Below are 18,461 nucleotides of genomic sequence, written 5' to 3'. Positions count from 1 at the left end.
TTTACGCCAGGACACACTGTGTTTACATCCTGCTGTGTTTCTGAAGTTACAAGTGGGGTGTCAGGAATTACTTATTTGCATAACATCTTCTTGCATTGTTGCATTCCTAGGAATTCAGTGGAGGATTGCTCCCATATCCTTCCACTCAACTCCCTGGTGTTTCTGACTTATGTAGGGGTTACTTATTATATCATTGGCCACAGTCAGTTATCCTTTTGTCCATCTCTCAGTTTCAGTTGAAGCGTTATCCTACATATTACCTGGGGGCATCGGGGTTGGAGCGTGCCTAACTCGCTCCTTCAAATGCGGCTGCAAAATTTTGGGGGGGTTTTATACAGGAAGATCAATTATATTTCCAAAGACTTATCAACATCATAGGACAATATGAGTTTCAAATCATACACTAGAGACACATCAATGCAAAAATACATTTAGCTGAGATAAAGATAAATTTCTAAATAAAAAAGGGGAAACACTACTAACTATAGAGTGACCTAAACCTGGCACCACAGTACAAAGGCCAGATTTTGTTTTAATATGAGATAATTTAACGTTGCAATGAACTAAGATCGCAAACCTGAGTTTAATTAAGTACTGGGTATAATAAGGCATAAGCCTAAGCAAATAATACTTTCTGGAAAAGCTCTTTGTGAAAAAAAACAGGTACCAAGTTCCAGTCCAGTCGATATTGATAACATTATACAGCCCCCCAATCCTGCCGTTGATCCCCATGAGTCCACCCGCATGCCATCTGGATGACAAAATCATCCTGCCGCTTGAGAGAGCCCTGACATTTCAGCTTGAGCCAGCGGCACCGTGGGTGAGAGACGCGGTGACCGCTCCCCTGTAAGTCTCCAGGCAGATGCCAGCACTTTCACCTGTAGGACTTCCACTTTGGGTGTTGTGTCCTGGCATCACAGCGTAATGTGATACCAGGACCCCTGGGAGAGACTGCACATGTAAGGTGATAAGTGAACACTATACACACAATATGGTAATATACATTTGGAATATCAACTTACCATTCTAGTTTACTGCTGGATATCGGGCATACTATAAGCAAACTTAAGAGGATAAAAACATTATTAGTTTACACCAAAACAATATTGACCAGTACAGGCTCTTATTTTACAGCTATATATTGAATTATATATTTTTATAAATGTGAATGATTTTATTGATAAATTTGTTTAATACAGGTCGCCACCAAAGCATCCGCTTTTTATTCTTTGATCAAACGGTTGTGACTGCATGTTATGAATTGAGCCCTGGTGCCATTAGATTAACTAGCGCAGTGTTTCCAATATTGTAATGTTCCTCTCTATTTGATCTTTTGACCCACAGCAGTGTGCTACACAGGGTCATAATTAGATATGTGTACACTGACAAATCAGAAACCTGCAGCTTATGAAGAGAATAAAAAAAAAATAGTTTCAATTAAATATATTTAATTTAATACATTGATATAGACATTACGTAGCGCCTAAATAAGTGTTCCTTGCATTTTGTAAGGAATACATACCCTCACTCCATTCCCAAATCCTTCCATTGACTATTCAACCGCTAGCCCCCCCCAAGACAACTTTGTGCTTTGGTAAAATCCAAACTGCACATGTACAAGTTGAGGCCCACAGTACCATCTTTTACAGCACATCTCAGCTATAATGAGCTTCTGGGTATTCGGATGACTGACAGACAATGCCTCAGTCAAGATGATTTAAATGTCGACAAAAGTGTCAATGTCAACATGGCTATGGCAAGTTGACATGAGTTTTTTGGTCATCCTTTCATCCTGCTATGAATCGCCGCATGCTGCGGTTGCATTTAGTGGGTGCGGTACGACACATATTTGTATACAGTTGCATAGAACTACATGTGCCGACTCCTTCCTGCCAAACAGGTCCCGTTGAACGGGTTGTGTTAAAACGCAATTTGTTGCCAAAACCTAAAAAAAGCAATGCCTCCAGATGGGCTATCATAGAAAATCAATAAAGATAAATAAAATCTATGTATATCCTATAACCAAAATACCATTTGTAAACTAGGCCATTTACTGAGAGTATATCATGTCTTAAAAATGTCTATGAAAATAAGTTATACAGCAATGGGAAAACACAAAAGATCTGAGAACAGAGGTAATACACACTTACTGTAGCATTCTTTGTCGGAACACTGCATGTATGAAACCACCTGCAATCTGCATGTAAACTACTATGTCTGCAGATATTTATCCAGATTTCTACATCCATCCAGAAAAAAACTGTAAATGGTGTGAGGTATAGCCTTCTCTGTAGTTTTTGGAAGAAGACACTAAATAATTTTGGTGGTAGGTGGAAAAATGTTCTACTGGATACTGGCCTTAATATTTAATATTTGTGTATAGATCAGTTCACTTCACGTCCATCACTGAGATCTTGATTGTAACATAGTTATAACCCTTCATGGTATGGCTTAATGTGGAGCACCCTCAGAGGCACTCATGTATTATATAGCTTCCCTTCTGGACCTGCATCTTGGTGGGACTGCTATGCTATTTCTGGTGCCTGTCCTTGTGTTTCCCTCCTATTTCCCTATAGATTGTAAGCTTGCAGTAGGGCCTTCTTTCCTCCAAGTCTGTCTGTTGTTACTTAGTTTGTTTTATCACTTTCTATAATAGTAAATCGCAACGGAATCTGCTGCGCTATATAAGAAACTGTAAATAAATAAATGAATCAGTTACATCATTCAAATCCATGGGCAAAGTTTTCGAAGGAATACAGAATTTAGTACTGGATGATAGATGGGGAGAGCCGGATTGAGGACAGCCCTTGATAAATGTGGGTTAGTCACACAAATGCTCCTATTTTGTGAGGTAAAGTACATATTGTGAAATATAATTTTATTAGGACAGGATTATTTTAAATAAATAAAACAGTGGCTTTAAAATTCAGTCCACAGGACCCCAAACAGTTCACGTTTTACAGGCGCACAGGTCACACAGACATTTTTAAAAATCCACAGGTGGAGCTATTTATATCACTTGCGATTCTGTGAGGTGACCTGGAAGATGTGCACTGTGTGGGGTCCTGAGGACCGAGTTTGTGAAACTGTGGTATAAACAGCAACAGACGTGGTCCTTGGGCTTAGATGTGTGTGAAGATTGCTGATTCCCAGGTGCCGTTGTATTCAGTGATGCTGATCCCCACTGAACCTTCCAGCACTTACATTATGTTTATTGTCAAATGTACTTTATATGTGTTAAGCAGTTCCACCCCGCACTACATGGTTGGCGCTGCAGCTGCTACTGGATATATATATATATATATATATATATAAAAGAAAGATACCCAGCGCAAATCAGTCCCAAAGTGTCCAAAATATCAGGCTAAGTCCATAATCTTCCTATATGTGTGCAGCTTCAAAATAGGGATCCAACCACGGCTCCCACGAAGTATGCTTGTAAAGAAAAAAGAAATTGAAGCGCACCAGTCAGCAACAGGTAGGTACAATTTTTACTGATATACAGCTGACAAACATAGGTAAAAACATATAGGAATAAAAACTTCCCAAATGGAAAAGGCGGTACAGCAATACCAGGTGTCGATGGAAACCGGACAGCAGTGATCAGTTGCGGTCGGAACACCGGACAGCGAATACCAGCCACGACTTCCACAGGATACAGCGGACCAAAGCCAGGACGTCTACAGCGTCAGGATAGAGTAACCACACCCAACGCGTTTCGACTACGGTCTTCGTCACCCCCTGACGAAGACCGTAGTCGAAACACGTTGGGTGTGGTTACTCTATCCTGACGCTGTAGACGTCCTGGCTTTGGTCCGCTGTATCCTGTGGAAGTCGTGGCTGGTATTCGCTGTCCGGTGTTCCGACCGCAACTGATCACTGCTGTCCGGTTTCCATCGACACCTGGTATTGCTGTACCGCCTTTTCCATTTGGGAAGTTTTTATTCCTATATGTTTTTACCTATGTTTGTCAGCTGTATATCAGTAAAAATTGTACCTACCTGTTGCTGACTGGTGCGCTTCAATTTCTTTTTTCTTTATATATATATATATATATATATATATATATATATATATATATATATATATATAGAGAGAGAGAGAGAGAGAGAGAGAGAGAGAGAGAGAGAGAGAGAGAGAGAGAGAGAGAGAGAGAGAGAGAGAGAGAGAGAGAGAGAGAGAGAGAGAATGATGTGTCACAGGATGGCACTCAATGCAGGTAATTGTTAATAGTCCGGTGCCAGGTACATATGAGAAACATAAAAGCACTTACCCCCTCTTACAGGAAAGGATTGGAACCAGCACACGGATATGAAGTGAAAGAAAAAACGTGGTTTATTGTACAAGCATTATTGCACAACAGACCGATGTTCACCTAACAGCTGTCTGTTGTGCAATAATGCTTGTACAATAAACCACGTTTTTTCTTTGACTTCATATCCGTGTGCTGGTTCCAATCCTTTCCTGTAAGAGGGGGTAAGTGCTTTTATATATATATATATATATATAGATAGATAGATAGATAGATAGATAGAGAGAGAGAGAAACAAGAGGGTCATGGAGTCACAGCTGGATAGGTGGGCCCAGGGTTATTCTCAGACACAGAGGGAGTTGGAACATCCTCACTTAGGGCCTTATTCTAGTTCACTCTTTCTGAAAAAATCCTTCTTAGATGGGCAAAACCATGTGCACTGCAGGGGGGGGGGGCAGCTGTAAAATGTGCAGAGAGAAGTAGATTTGTGTGAGTTATTTTGTTTCTGTGCAGGGTAAATACTGGCTGCTTTATTTTTACACTGTAATATACTGTAGATCTCACTTTGAAGTAAAACCCCACCCATATCTAATTCTCTCTGCACAAGTTACATCTGCCCCACCTGCAGTGCACATGGTTTAGTCCATGTAAGTAGATAAGGCACACTTTTTCTTCAAACTAATTGGTTTTGACAGGTCCACGCCCCTTTTATACAGTTTGTCCACGCCCCCTTTTATTTAGTTTGATATCAAACGTGATAGCGTGTGATAGCTCGTATCACGTTTGATATCAAAAGTAGTATAAAATTAATATTAACCCCCGTATTAAAATATAATTGGTTTGATACTGTAACTTCATACACTGATATTGGTTATGTGAAATAACACATATATAAAGTACGCTTAATGTTATCTTAATCAGCTGGTAGAATTTCTAAACATAATGCTAATTTGATTTGTGTAGGATGTCTCGCAACACCGATCATCAAAACAGCCGGCTGAAAACCTGTTATTATAACGTATTAAAGCCGGGGAGTTTTTTGCGGCTTTGATAAATATTATAAAGCTTTGAAAAATAAATTTAAAAGATCCGATGTGAGAAAAAGTAGATCTTGTTGTATACCATATTTTTCTAGGAATATGATATGCGTATCGGATATAAATCAACAAGGGCAATGTGATTTGGTATAGCTCATAGATCTTTCACAGTGAATAATACAGGCAGATCATTACCAACTATAATAACACTTACCTTAGAACGATCCAAAAAGCACTACAACGAAGTGCCTGACCAAGCGTGTATCAAAAAATAAAAAATAAAAAGTTATACTCCACACGATAACTTCCACAGCATCTAAGGACCTTCTTGCTTTTAAAATAAATGAAATATCCGCGTACATGACAAAGAGGTCTGGGATACATATGTTATGCATTTAAAGATACAGAGCCATTCAGTCTGGGCCTGACATGTTGTAGGCATTTAAATTTAAAGACACACAGCGTGAGAAGTATAGTGTTACTTTTAGAAAGACATCAGATATGACGGATGATTGTAATTTTCAAAAGTAATTTTAAACACCGGATTCCATAGTCTTTGAAGACGTTGACATTTACGTATGACGCAATTAGCGTAGACAGCACAGCAGGGCTGGTAACAATTATATTCATTAGAAAGCACATACCTCTGAAAAAAACATTTTCACACGGCTAACCGTTTAATTAGTTTAGACAGTACAAAGAAAGGCCATGAAATCTTTGCAACAGAGCATGAGTGGCATCTAGTGGTCATGTATTGCAGTTGCAAGCAAGTTCCAGACGGAGCTAGAGACTACAGAATTAACTTATATATATACTGTATTATATTTAACTGAACATTATCAATGCTGATAAATAAAGGATTTATATAAAGTATATATATATATATATATATATATATATATATATATATATATATATAGCTATATACAGTATATATATATATATATATATATATACAGTATATATAAATATATATATGTGTAATGTGATGGTATCATTATATTATGTGATGAATAAAATATGGATAAAATGCTATATTATTTAAATCAGATATATATATATATATATATATATATATATATCTCAATCAAATTACACAGGGGTGGTGGATAAGGTATATATTTTAAATTAAAAAGCATACACATACATATACAACAAATCTGTTGATCAATCATATAGAAGTCCAGATGGTATTTGTAAAAAGATTTATTCGGGAATCTTCCAAAATGATGACAAAGGCCCATATATATATAGGGCTTATGTATGCTGTTGTTGATGGTGTGCCATATCTGACATTTATTTAATAAGAATAAGGGTTTTTATTCAGGGGGCAATTTAGTGGCATTTTATCGAGCTAAATATTCTGAACACAGCTGTGTTTTGCACAATATGCTATGTTATTTAAATCAAATATATATATATATATATATATATATATATATATATATATATATATATTTGATATGCCTGTCTATGACTTTGGAACACAACTCATGAATATTCAAATGAGACAAATGCAACACAGATGTGTTAACTGACTGAAACGTATAAATATGTTCTCCATGGGACCAGACAACTACCAGGCATCTGCCACACATTGAGGTTGAAGGTCTTCACACACACACACACTATTCAAGACAGAGAACTTGAAGTTTTGACTTGAAGTTTTGTTCCAGAACAGAGGGTAAGTCTAATTTAATTTTCTAAATAAATATATATATATATATATATATATATATATATATATATATATATATATATATATATAGTTTGCGGCTGCATGCATTGTATTGTAATGTATTTGGAGTACATGCTGGCATACTGGCGGCTTGTGGTTAATCATTTATTTAGGAAGTGATTAGTGTATTGTGGTCTGTACATTATACATATTGCTTTTAAAAACACTTTAAACAATCTTAAAATATAGTTTGCTGCTGCATGCATTGTATTGTAATGTATTTGGAGTACATGCTGGCATACTGGCGGCTTGTGGTTAATCATTTATTTAGGAAGTGATTAGTGTATTGTGGTCTGTACATTATACATATTGCTTTTAAAAACACTTTAAACAATCTTAAAATATAGTTTGCTGCTGCATTCATTGTATTGTAATGTATTTGGAGTACATGATGGCATACTGGCGGCTTGTGGTTAATCATTTATTTAGGAAGTGATTAGTGTATTGTGGTCTGTACATTATACATATTGCTTTTAAAAACACTTTAAACAATCTTAAAATATAGTTTGCTGCTGCATTCATTGTATTGTAATGTATTTGGAGTACATGCTGGCATACTGGCGGCTTGTGGTTAATCATTTATTTAGGAAGTGATTAGTGTATTGTGGTCTGTACATTATACATATTGCTTTTAAAAACACTTTAAACAATCTTAAAATATAGTTTGCTGCTGCATTCATTGTATTGTAATGTATTTGGAGTACATGCTGGCATACTGGCGGCTTGTGGTTAATCATTTATTTAGGAAGTGATTAGTGTATTGTGGTCTGTACATTATACATATTGCTTTTAAAAACACTTTAAACAATCTTAAAATATAGTTTGCTGCTGCATTCATTGTATTGTAATGTATTTGGAGTACATGCTGGCATACTGGCTGCTTGTAGTTAAACATTTATTTAGGAAAGAAAAATATTGAGCCTATGGTACTTTAACTGTCCATTTGCATGTGCAGTGATTAGTGTATTGTGGTCTGTACATTATACATATTGCTTTTAAAAATACTGTATATTGTGTTATTACAATTTACAGGTCGTTAATGTTAGTCATCGCAGATTACGGTATTACGGCTTTGATATTTATAAATAGCTTCATTTTAATATTGTATCATTGTATTATACATAATGATTTTAAATTTTATGCGATTTTGTGCACGCAAATTCTTTTATGATTGCTGAATGATGTATGTTGTTATCAACAGTGACATCTAGTGGTTGTTGCAGAAATTGACTTTGAACTTAAGCTATCAACAAAACACCAACATGCAGGTGTGTATATGATATTTACAATAGTTTAACAATATCTTATTGTATTGTTATTTCAACTTATTATTATTTATTACAGAGAAAGGAATACAAAACCATTAATGCAAATAAAATAAGTCTCAGAGATTTTCAAGATTTACCCAGCTTCCAACAGCAGTCAAATGAGCAGACAAATACATGTAAGTTTACAGACCAAAGACACATTGTTGTTGCTAGGGGCATGATTTGTTAAGGCACAGGGGCTATTGACAGGTTTTATAAATGTTACGTTGTTGGTGTTAATTATTATTACAAGGCTCAGTTGTGTTAGTCACAGGATCTGTTAAGACAAGCGACCTATTGGTATAAATGTTACACGTGTTGATTGTATTTTTCGTTCTACAAAATTGTTGTGTTAATTTTTATTTTATTTTTTATGTATATATTATTTTTTATTAAATTGTTAATCCCATAAATCAGTTTCAGATGTCACAAATGACGCATCTGAAGTTGAATCATATGGTTCGGATTTCACAGTCGGTCCGGATCTGACGACATTCGAAAACCCATACGCAGCATACTCTGATTTGTCCGAATCGCAAAAATGTAGGTGATCATAAGCCGTCAAAAAAAAATGTGATGTATGTTAAAAAAAAAAAATGTGATATATTATTATTTCCAAAAATATGTCTCTCTCTCTCTCTCTCTCTCTCTCTCTCTCTCTCTCTCACGCTATCTCGCGCGAACTCTCACGTTCTCACTCATATATACATATATATATATATATATATATATATCCTGTTATATTCATTTTTATACCGCCTGTGATATTAATGTGTTATTTGTTCTCTGTTAGTATCGCCGATTATGTCGAAATCTGATGCAGAACACATAATGGATGATCTCTGGAATTTACCATCGGCAAAACACTATAAACAGCTATACCAGACCCCGGCTATACAAGGTGAATTTTGACGATTGGCTAGCGGTGTTTTTATAATGTGTTTTTGTGTTAAATGTTGCATATCGTCGCAAAATCATGAATAGTGTCCACAGGAGTTGTTGTTATCATGACTTAAATGACGTTTTTTTTTTTTCTCAAGTCGGCGAATGTGTCGTTAATTGATAATATATGTATTACAGATGACATAGCTAGCCGGTATGAACCTACGGTACCTAGGGCCGATACGTGTGAAGCGGGACCATCCGGATACAGAGAACCGACATCGGATGTTGGATCAAACGCCAAACAACCCAACAGCGCATTGGCTAAAGGAGCAAAAAGAGCCCAGATCAGCGATCAAGCTTTCTGGTCATTGTTTAAAGGAACCATGCCGGCGCAAACCTTTGACAAATACCCGTGTATGTTTATTTATTTGGTTTCTTATATAGCACAACATTTACCATTGTTCTTTACAAATGGAAACCACATGTATTAAACAGCCTGTGTAGACGTAAGCCGACAAGGAAGGTGGAGGGGGTTGGGATGTGATCCTGAAGTTGTTATAAAGCGACTGTCTTTGTGGCCGCGTATGTGTAACTTAAACGGTGTGATTTTTATTACAGTAGGAACCACGCCGATGGAAAGATCTGGCAAATATTCAGGTGTGTAATGTATTGTTTATTTATTTAGTTTCTTATATAGGACCGCGTTCATCATTGTTCTTTACAAATGGAAACCACAGGTATTAAACAGACTGTGTAGATGAAAACCGACATGGATGGGTTGTGTGTTTTGGGAGGCGGGTCTGAAGGTGTTATAAAGCGGTTGTCTTAGTGTCCGCGAATGTGTAACTAAAACGTTGTTATTTTTTATTTACAGCGGATCCGCGACGATTCGCAAAAATGATAGCAGCGGCCGGGGTTGCTCAACCACTCAATGCTGAAATGGATGGGGGTGAATCAGCTAAAACGGTGATCGACCCACAACTTCAAGAAAATGTATCAAGGGCCGAGATCATGGCCACCGAGCGCGACGATTTCAAGCCAAGCAAGCGGAGAATTACAAAAAGTCGAGTCGGTCAAGAAAACAAGGCCGATTTATCAGATCTTAAAAGAAGATTGAAATATTCGGAAGGTAGGCCCGTGAGAAAAAGAATTGCATTACAAACAGTGCCAACCGTGAGTAATGTGGATTACCCGCACGCATTTACAACACCTGCAACACCTACTGAATCCGACATTGACATTGCCGGTAATACAAAGACTGTGAAGACTCGTAAAACTTTACGACTGTCAAGAGAGAGATACACGCCGCTGACGGATGATGATGTCATCGTGATTTCAGACACGCAGGAACATCATACTGCAGAAACGCAAAGCGTGGTCAGTAACACGCCTGCAGATACATTATCCGCTAATGATGAGGACTTAAATGGGCAAACATTTTTTATCACCCCTAGTGAAGAGGCAGTCTCAGATACACCACAGAATGATGATGAGGCTGTAACATCTGTAGCCGGAATCCCTGATAAAGTAATGGGTGATGATTACACAAAACTGCCCAGTGTTTTTACCACGGTCGGCGAGGCAACCGCATCGGGCGGTGCGGATGCCCCGCCGACCGTGGTATCGACAGACATAGTTGATGGGGGGCAGAATGTGGAACAATTAGGACAAGATGCGGAAATACAATACTACGCGGTCATGGGGAGGATGCGTGAGCATATAGGGTACATGCGTAGAAATGTCAATACCATGTTGAACCGTATAAAAGATGAGCTTTATGGTTCAAAAAAGAAGCCAGAGATCATTAAAGAACTTGTAGAAATGTACATGAATGTAACATCAAATCATATAGCAGAGACCGTGAGGACTAGGGATTTTATTAAAGCGAACATGTATCATTTTGCCGAGATAATTGAAACGGATCCGTGACTAGGCATGGTGGGTTATGGATTGAAACGTAATTTACATGTGTGTAAAAAAGTCCCAAGAATTAAAGCAAATGTACCGTGCAAAATCTCACACTTATTTCGCCGTTCGAAAATAAAACAGGCTTTAAAATGCATATACAGACTGAGAAAGCGTAAACAACACAGGGTGCGAGGCACACCCCCAACCCCGTGTGCACAGGCTGACAAATCACCGGACCAACCATTACCGGGTGACGCTGCGTCACCTGACAATGTTGAACACCCCGCAACGCCTATGCATAATGACATAGCTGGGGGTGCGCCACCCGGTAATGGTGAAGGACGGCGAGATGTGTACTTAGAAGCTGTTAACAGGTATGAGCGACACCATCCTAATTTCAGAGCTATTGAGTATCATAATCATTTTCAATTTGTTAATTTGGAAAGAGTTACATCATTTGCAGAGGGTGTTGAAGCCGTACACAACGCTATACAGGTTATGATTGATGAATTCATGGTTGGTGTTGACCCTAATGATCGTGTACAGTTAAGATTGGAGGGGGGTGGTTTACACAACGCCATCTACTCACACCGAAAGCCGCAAGAATCATTAGACGCTGTCAGTTTCTTGAATCAAATTACAAACACACTTCAAAGTAGCGCTGAATTCTTATTAGGCACGGGTTTAAGGTTTGTGATCACTGTTTTTAGAAATAGAGCGGGTGGGGCCCTAACTGGTCGCGGCCTTAGACGCATTCCATACAGCTTAATTATAGAAAGGCGCAGAAGACACCTGTATGATTTCAACAATACGCACAATTATTTGTGCTTTGCGGCATCGATCTGCAAACTTCTGGATAAAGGTAATGCCACAGACGCTGAAATACACGATCGGGCGCTTCAAATTCATAAGGATTTGAAACTATCGATCGATAAAGCAGTCAGCTTTAGCGACGTTGCTGTTTTTGAAAAACACTTAAAAACAAAAATTACAATATTATATCATAATAATCGTTCTTGGCATAACTATTCTTCAGATTCGCGCTACGGTGATACCCTGTATGTATTATATCACGATTCACACTATTATGGCCTGATTAATATCTGCGCATTTCTCGGATCGAGATTTTTCTGTTCCTTATGTAATCGAACTTATGAGCGCAAAAATAGCCACGATTGTCTTTTCTTTTGTAAGGCTTGTCACAGACAAGCGTGCGCTGATGATGGGGCTTCCGCATTAAGATGTTCGGTTTGTAGGGTGTTTTGCAGATCGCGTGAATGTTTAGAGGAGCACAAATCCTTAGCTTTAGATCGCAAAATATCCTGTCTTGAACATGTTTATTGCGACAGGTGTTGTCTCTACCGTCGCAGGTCTCATGAGTGTCAGGGGCTAAAGTGTTCTACTTGCAAGGCATATGTTGATGGGTTTGCGGATCATTTGTGTTACATACAGCCCATCAAAGCGGAAGAACCCACCACCAAATACATCTTTTATGATTTCGAATGCATGCAGGAGACAGGTATACATATACCAAACTACTGTTACGCTCTCACATTAATGGGTGAGAAATCCTGGGAGTTTAAGGGCAAAGGTTGTATCGATGATTTTGTAAAGACGTTCATGAAACCAAAATTTGCGCATTACACATTCATAGCCCATAACGCTGGGCGGTATGATGCGTATTTTGTATTGAACAAGATCATCAAAGAACGGTATACTGTATCCCTCATCTCTAATGGCGGAAACATAATGTGTATCACAATAAAAGATCTGAAGATTAGGTTTATAGACTCTCTCAATTTTCTCCCCATGAAATTGAGCAGATTTCCAAAGGCCATGGGATTTGATGGCGTTAAAGGTCATTTCCCGCATTTTTTTAACACAGCCGATAACCAAAATTACATAGGGGGCATGCCCTCAATAGAATATTTTGGCCTACAACACATGATGCCTGAGGAGGCCGCTGATGTTACAGAGTGGTACGAAAAAAACAAACACAAGGTGTTTAATTTTCAAAAAGAATTAATACGATATTGTAAAGAGGATGTCAGAATATTGCAAAAAGGGTGCGCAGCTTTCAGATCAGCCGTTATAGCCATGACAGAACAGGAGTTTGTAATAGCGGCTGAGAAAAAAGATGTAGCCGTTAAACGTCACGTTGATCCATTCCAACTGACGACTTTAGCGTCGGTTTGTATGGCTATGTATCGTTGTAAATATTTACAGGCAAACACATTGGCTCTTGTACCGGGTGATAACTATCACAAGACCCAGAAGCGTTACTCAACACCAGCCATACAGTGGTTAATGTACATAGAACACAAAGAAGGTGTGAGTATAAGACACGCTTTACAAGGTGGTGAGAAGAAAGTCGGTAGATACAGTCTGGATGGTTACGCCGTGATTAACGGCGTGCCAACAGCTTTTGAATTCCAGGGGTGTTTTTATCACGGTTGTGACAACTGTTACAAAGACGATGATGAAAACAATCTGACTAAAACAACCTACGGTCAACTGCGGCACAAGACACAGTTAAGGATACAATTCCTTAAACGGTGTGGATTTCAGATAAGGGAGATGTGGGGGTGTGAGTGGAAGAAAATGAGGGAGACTGATGAGGAGCTTCAGGTTTTTCTGAAAGGTTTGGAAATCCCTGAACCCTTGGATCCTCGTGATGGTCTTTATGGCGGACGCACTAACGCCATAAAACTTTATCACAAGACAGAGTGCGATGAAAAAATACACTATTTTGACTTTACTAGCCTATACCCATTTGTCAACAAGACCAAAACATATCCTATACGTCACCCACGCATCATTTATAAGGACTTTGATGATGTCACAAAGTATTTCGGTTTTGTTAAATTAAAAATTAATCCTCCGCGAGGCCTTTTCTTTCCAGTTTTACCGGTTAAAATGAATGGTAAGTTAATGTTTCCGCTGTGCCGCACATGCGCCGAATCTGGACAGTGTGAGCCGTGTGTTCATGACTCAGAAAACCGCGCCCTAACCGGTACATGGTGCACAGTGGAGATAAATCTTGCTATAGAAAAGGGGTACAAAGTGTGTAAAATCTATGAGGTGTGGCATTTTGATGAGAGATCTGATGATCTGTTTTCAGGTTACATTAAAACACACCTCAGAGATAAACAGGAGGCTTCTGGTTACCCTGATTGGTGTACAGACTCTGTGAAACAACAAGAGTACATAGACGCGTATCAAAAAAATGAGGGCATAGCTTTAAGACACGAACACATAAATGTCAACCCCGCCAAAAGACAAATTTCTAAATTGTTTTTAAACTCATTATGGGGTAAATTTGGTCAACGTAGCAACATGCCCAATACTTGTCTAGTGACAGATCCTGATAAGCTTTTTGAATATGCCTTTCAACCACACTATGAGGTGTCTGCTTTAGACTTCATAGACTCAGAAACTGTTATGGTCAACTGGAAATACGCCAAAGACCATTATACCAGATCTTCAACAACAAATATATTTATAGCAGCATTTACCACAGCGCACGCCCGCGTCGAGTTGTACAACCTATTGGATAGATTACAAGATAGATGTCTGTATCACGATACAGATTCTGTAATTTTTGTCAGCAGGCCCGGTGAGTGGAATCCGCCATTAGGCGATTATCTAGGGGAGTTGACCAGCGAACTACCATCTGGTACGCATATAACAGAGTTTGTTTCAGCCGGCCCCAAGTCATACGGCTATAGACTAAGCAACGGCAAGACGAGCCTCAAGGTCAAAGGTATAACGTTGAATGTTTGTAATGAGCAGCACGTTAACTTTGACAGTCTGAAAGAACTGGTCTTAGATTATCCTTTAAACCCCAAAGGCGAGGATCAGAAAAAAATTGTGACCAGGCAGCCCGGTATAGTACGTGTGAAAAAGTACTGGCAGATTGAAACCCGTATGCTGCAGAAAACGCAAAAGTGCGTTTACACTAAACGTAACCTCACGGATAATTTTACAACCCTACCATTTGGTTATTAAGATGGATATCCGTTTTCAACACCCCTTCTCCTGTATTTTAGCCGGACCCTCCAATTCGGGGAAAAGTTATTTTGTGAAAACGCTAATACAACACGCATCCACACATATGACGCATGTTCCTGATAATATTGTTTGGTTTTACACCTGTTGGCAACCGATATACGACCAACTTCTGAGTGCTCACCCTGGTATGCGTTTTATAGAGGGGTTGCCCGAGTCATTTAGCGACGACCAGCTTTTTCCCCCTGATAAGATTAATTTAACGGTGATAGATGACTTGATGGATGCAGCGAGTAATAATTCTGAGGTTGAGAAAGCGTTCACAAAGTATGTGCACCATCGTAATCTCAGTGTCATGTACCTTGTGCAAAACATATTTTGTCAAGGTAGAAAGAGCAGGACTATACATTTAAACACAAAATATATGGTCCTGTTTAAAAACCCCAGGGATAAAATGCAGGTTAGCATTCTGGCTAGACAAATGTACCCATCAAAATATCGTTTTTTTCTTGAAGCCTATGAGTCCGCTACGGAGCCACCATACGGTTATTTACTGGTTGATTTAAGAAACAATGCCCTTGATGATTATCGTTTACGAAGCGGTTTATTTCCCCCCGACACACCAGTAGCTTATGTTGTTAAGAAGCGGGGTTCTAAATAGCTATAACCGCGCATCCTATAGTCATTCATTACCACTTCTAACCGCTGTGAACATGTCGACCAGGATAAGGCGTAATTGGGCCCTTTTAAAAACCCTCATTAAAGCCAAACCGGCCCAAAGAAACGCTATATTATCCAACGCTTCAAACGATTTGGTGACAGCCATATGTGAGATTGCTCTCAACACGCTTAAAGGTAAAATACCCCTGTCACAGCGCCAGTTGAACTACCTTAAAAAGAAGAGGAACCTTATAAAATCGCTTTGTAATAAGAAATGCGCCATTGGGAAAAAGAAGAGGTTGGTGAAACAGTCGGGTGGGTTTATCGGATCGTTGCTAGGATTTGCCATTCCATTAATTACCGGACTACTGTCTAATCGTTGATGGAATACGCTGAGAAAATGTATCTGGTCCCCCAGCAACAGATAGACCGTTTAAACAACAAACCAACCGGCGATGATATACGCAAAACAGCCACGCAAAGCCTAGATGCTGAGATCATAAGTATACTACATAATAATGCTTTATCAGAGTATGAAAAGGCAAAACGCTACACAGCTGTGTTACAGAGATACCTGGTGTTGAGTAAACAAACTGATAGAGAAATGTCAACTTTAACGCTTTTATCACCCGGTGCAAATGCTGTTGAGGATACCGCTAACCCTACACAAGATGATGCTACCGACGCTGTTTACCACGATGTCTTGAACAGTGTTAATGCGCGGTATAAAAAGAACTGTGAAATACTAATGAGTAAAATGGTTCGCTCTAAAGACGTTGCGAATTGGGACCGCAAGGGTGTGTTTATGTATAAAGGCGTCACAGTGCCAGGATCCAATGTGTTAGACTTGATAAGGGGTATCACGCAAAATCACAGCGTGACGAGTCATAAAATGCCTAACGGTTGGATTGAATTTATGCGCGCTATGGCTGAGTTGAATATCCCGTCCACTGTAGTTGGTAATGCATCAAACAGATTACAGTTAGATCGCTTAAAAGCTGAAATCTACGATGATGAAATTGGCAATGTAAATATATCCTCCCCAATACACAACATTAAAAAAAGTCGTATAAATGTTTTAAATTCCCCCGGGTTAACAACGCCACACGGCTACTTACTACCGAGGAAAAGATCCGTAAATCTGTTTCAGGATTCGCAGTGGTTGAACCTTTAACATATAACTAATTTATAATGTTTTTATACAATGTATTTTTGTGCGTTTAATTTGTACGATGACGTTTAATTTGTATTGTATCATGTATTTAGTGTATTGTTTTAACTGTAAAGTTTATCGTGTTATTCGTGATTAACTTGCTGTAAATACATTTTGTCTGTACCAATAAAATAAGATTATGATTTATAAAATGCTGTTTTGTTCTTTGATTCTAATCAGTTTGTCTGCAAAAATGTACAATCACACGGTATAAAGTTCAATAAGCAAGATTTTTTAATAGAAAGTAACCATAAGCAATGTACATACAGCATTTCAATCACAACATTAGTTACAAGTTACACAAACAATTTTGTATTACACATCAAACACATGTTGGTTACTGGTGACACAGGACTGTATACAGTTACCCGTATATCGACTCAAACAATGACTTCTAGGGAGACGTCTTACAAAGTTTGATACATAGCGATCATTACGTTTTGTATCATAACTAAAACGGGCCAACACATCTGTATATTTGTAATTTTTACACATGAAAAATATAAAGTATATACAATATTGTCCACAAACGGTACTGTTAAAACCTTGCAACTGCTTATTTTGGTGGTAAATTCTTTTTGAATTTGAGTTTAAAAAATTTATTATGGCCTTTGGGAATAGGGGGTTGTCAGGTTCTAATCCGTAAGAGTCCAAAAAGTAACACTCGCTCTGGTTGTTAAAATAAACGGCCAACCAATGCTCCCCCGGTTGGGCGCTGGTATGTGTGTTGATTACAAACGCGCAGGGGTATTGCGATAGTTTACCGCTCGGTAGCGTATCGCACGGGAAGGTCCCTTTAAAAAACAGCCGCGTCACCGGATTAGCGTACAGTATACAATTTATCTGTAATGTGTTCATATCGCTGCTTGGGGTGATGAATATTGGTAAATATACGATAAATATAAAAATTATTTATTTCATTTATAGATAATCATACAGCACATCGCGCCTCTGGTTGATCTCGATGATATTATCAAATAATGCGTATATTATTATGTTGACTGTCCGGTCTAGTGCTCCTGCAAACCGGAATTCAGCTCGTAGATTACCGGTTCTGATTAGAGACAGATGCTCCGCGCATTCCTGTTCAGGCGACAGATCAAAAGCAAATAGTGTGTAGCCGTTGAGGTACTCTTCACGGTCAATTAGTATACCCGAATCTGATTTCTGCTTATTTGTGATCTGAATGAGCGACATATACTCGCGAACCGCGTTACCGTGTTCAAAGTCTGGTTGAAATGGTTTGGCCGGATGCGGTGTTCCATCCAGGTGTAGGGATGCGAAGTTTACATTTTTATGTTCAAACCGTAGAGGGTTTTTGTCATAGGCTCCTGAAAACGCTTCATTATCTACAAAAGCGGCTATAACGGTTTTTGGTACCTGGCCTAAAAACAGGTTTTCTAAATTAAATACGCGGCTCCCCGTCGGTATACTATAGATCTTCATGCCCACT

General features: G+C 38.6%; 1 protein-coding gene across 1 annotated transcript; it reads left to right on the top strand.

The window, feature by feature from the left end:
- Positions 1 to 8,786: 8,786 nt before the first annotated feature.
- On the top strand, positions 8,787 to 17,232 carry LOC146036895 (uncharacterized). The gene is made up of 6 exons (XM_083160742.1): positions 8,787 to 8,877; positions 9,128 to 9,235; positions 9,415 to 9,633; positions 9,838 to 9,876; positions 10,094 to 10,348; positions 17,189 to 17,232. Exons 2-6 carry the CDS (start codon positions 9,139 to 9,141, stop codon positions 17,230 to 17,232), a joined length of 654 nt encoding a protein of 217 aa, XP_083016868.1. The 5' UTR covers positions 8,787 to 8,877; positions 9,128 to 9,138.
- The last annotated feature ends 1,229 nt before the right edge of the window (positions 17,233 to 18,461 follow it).

This window comes from Crinia signifera, chromosome 9 (assembly GCF_055691185.1).
Source record: "Crinia signifera chromosome 9, ASM5569118v1, whole genome shotgun sequence".
In the NCBI taxonomy this organism is placed as follows: domain Eukaryota; kingdom Metazoa; phylum Chordata; class Amphibia; order Anura; family Myobatrachidae; genus Crinia; species Crinia signifera.
The sequence above is the reverse complement of the archived record's forward strand: the minus strand, read 5'-3'. Positions and strand labels throughout refer to the sequence as shown.

Bases quoted from the DNA above. Each gene is read 5' to 3' on its own strand.
- LOC146036895 (XM_083160742.1), top strand. From the start codon at position 9,139: ATGTCGAAATCTGATGCAGAACACATAATGGATGATCTCTGGAATTTA. The intron at 9,877-10,093 runs GTGTGTAATGTA...TTTTATTTACAG, and splicing joins AAGATCTGGCAAATATTCAG to CGGATCCGCGACGATTCGCA. The intron at 10,349-17,188 runs GTAGGCCCGTGA...GATTCTAATCAG, and splicing joins AAGATTGAAATATTCGGAAG to TTTGTCTGCAAAAATGTACA.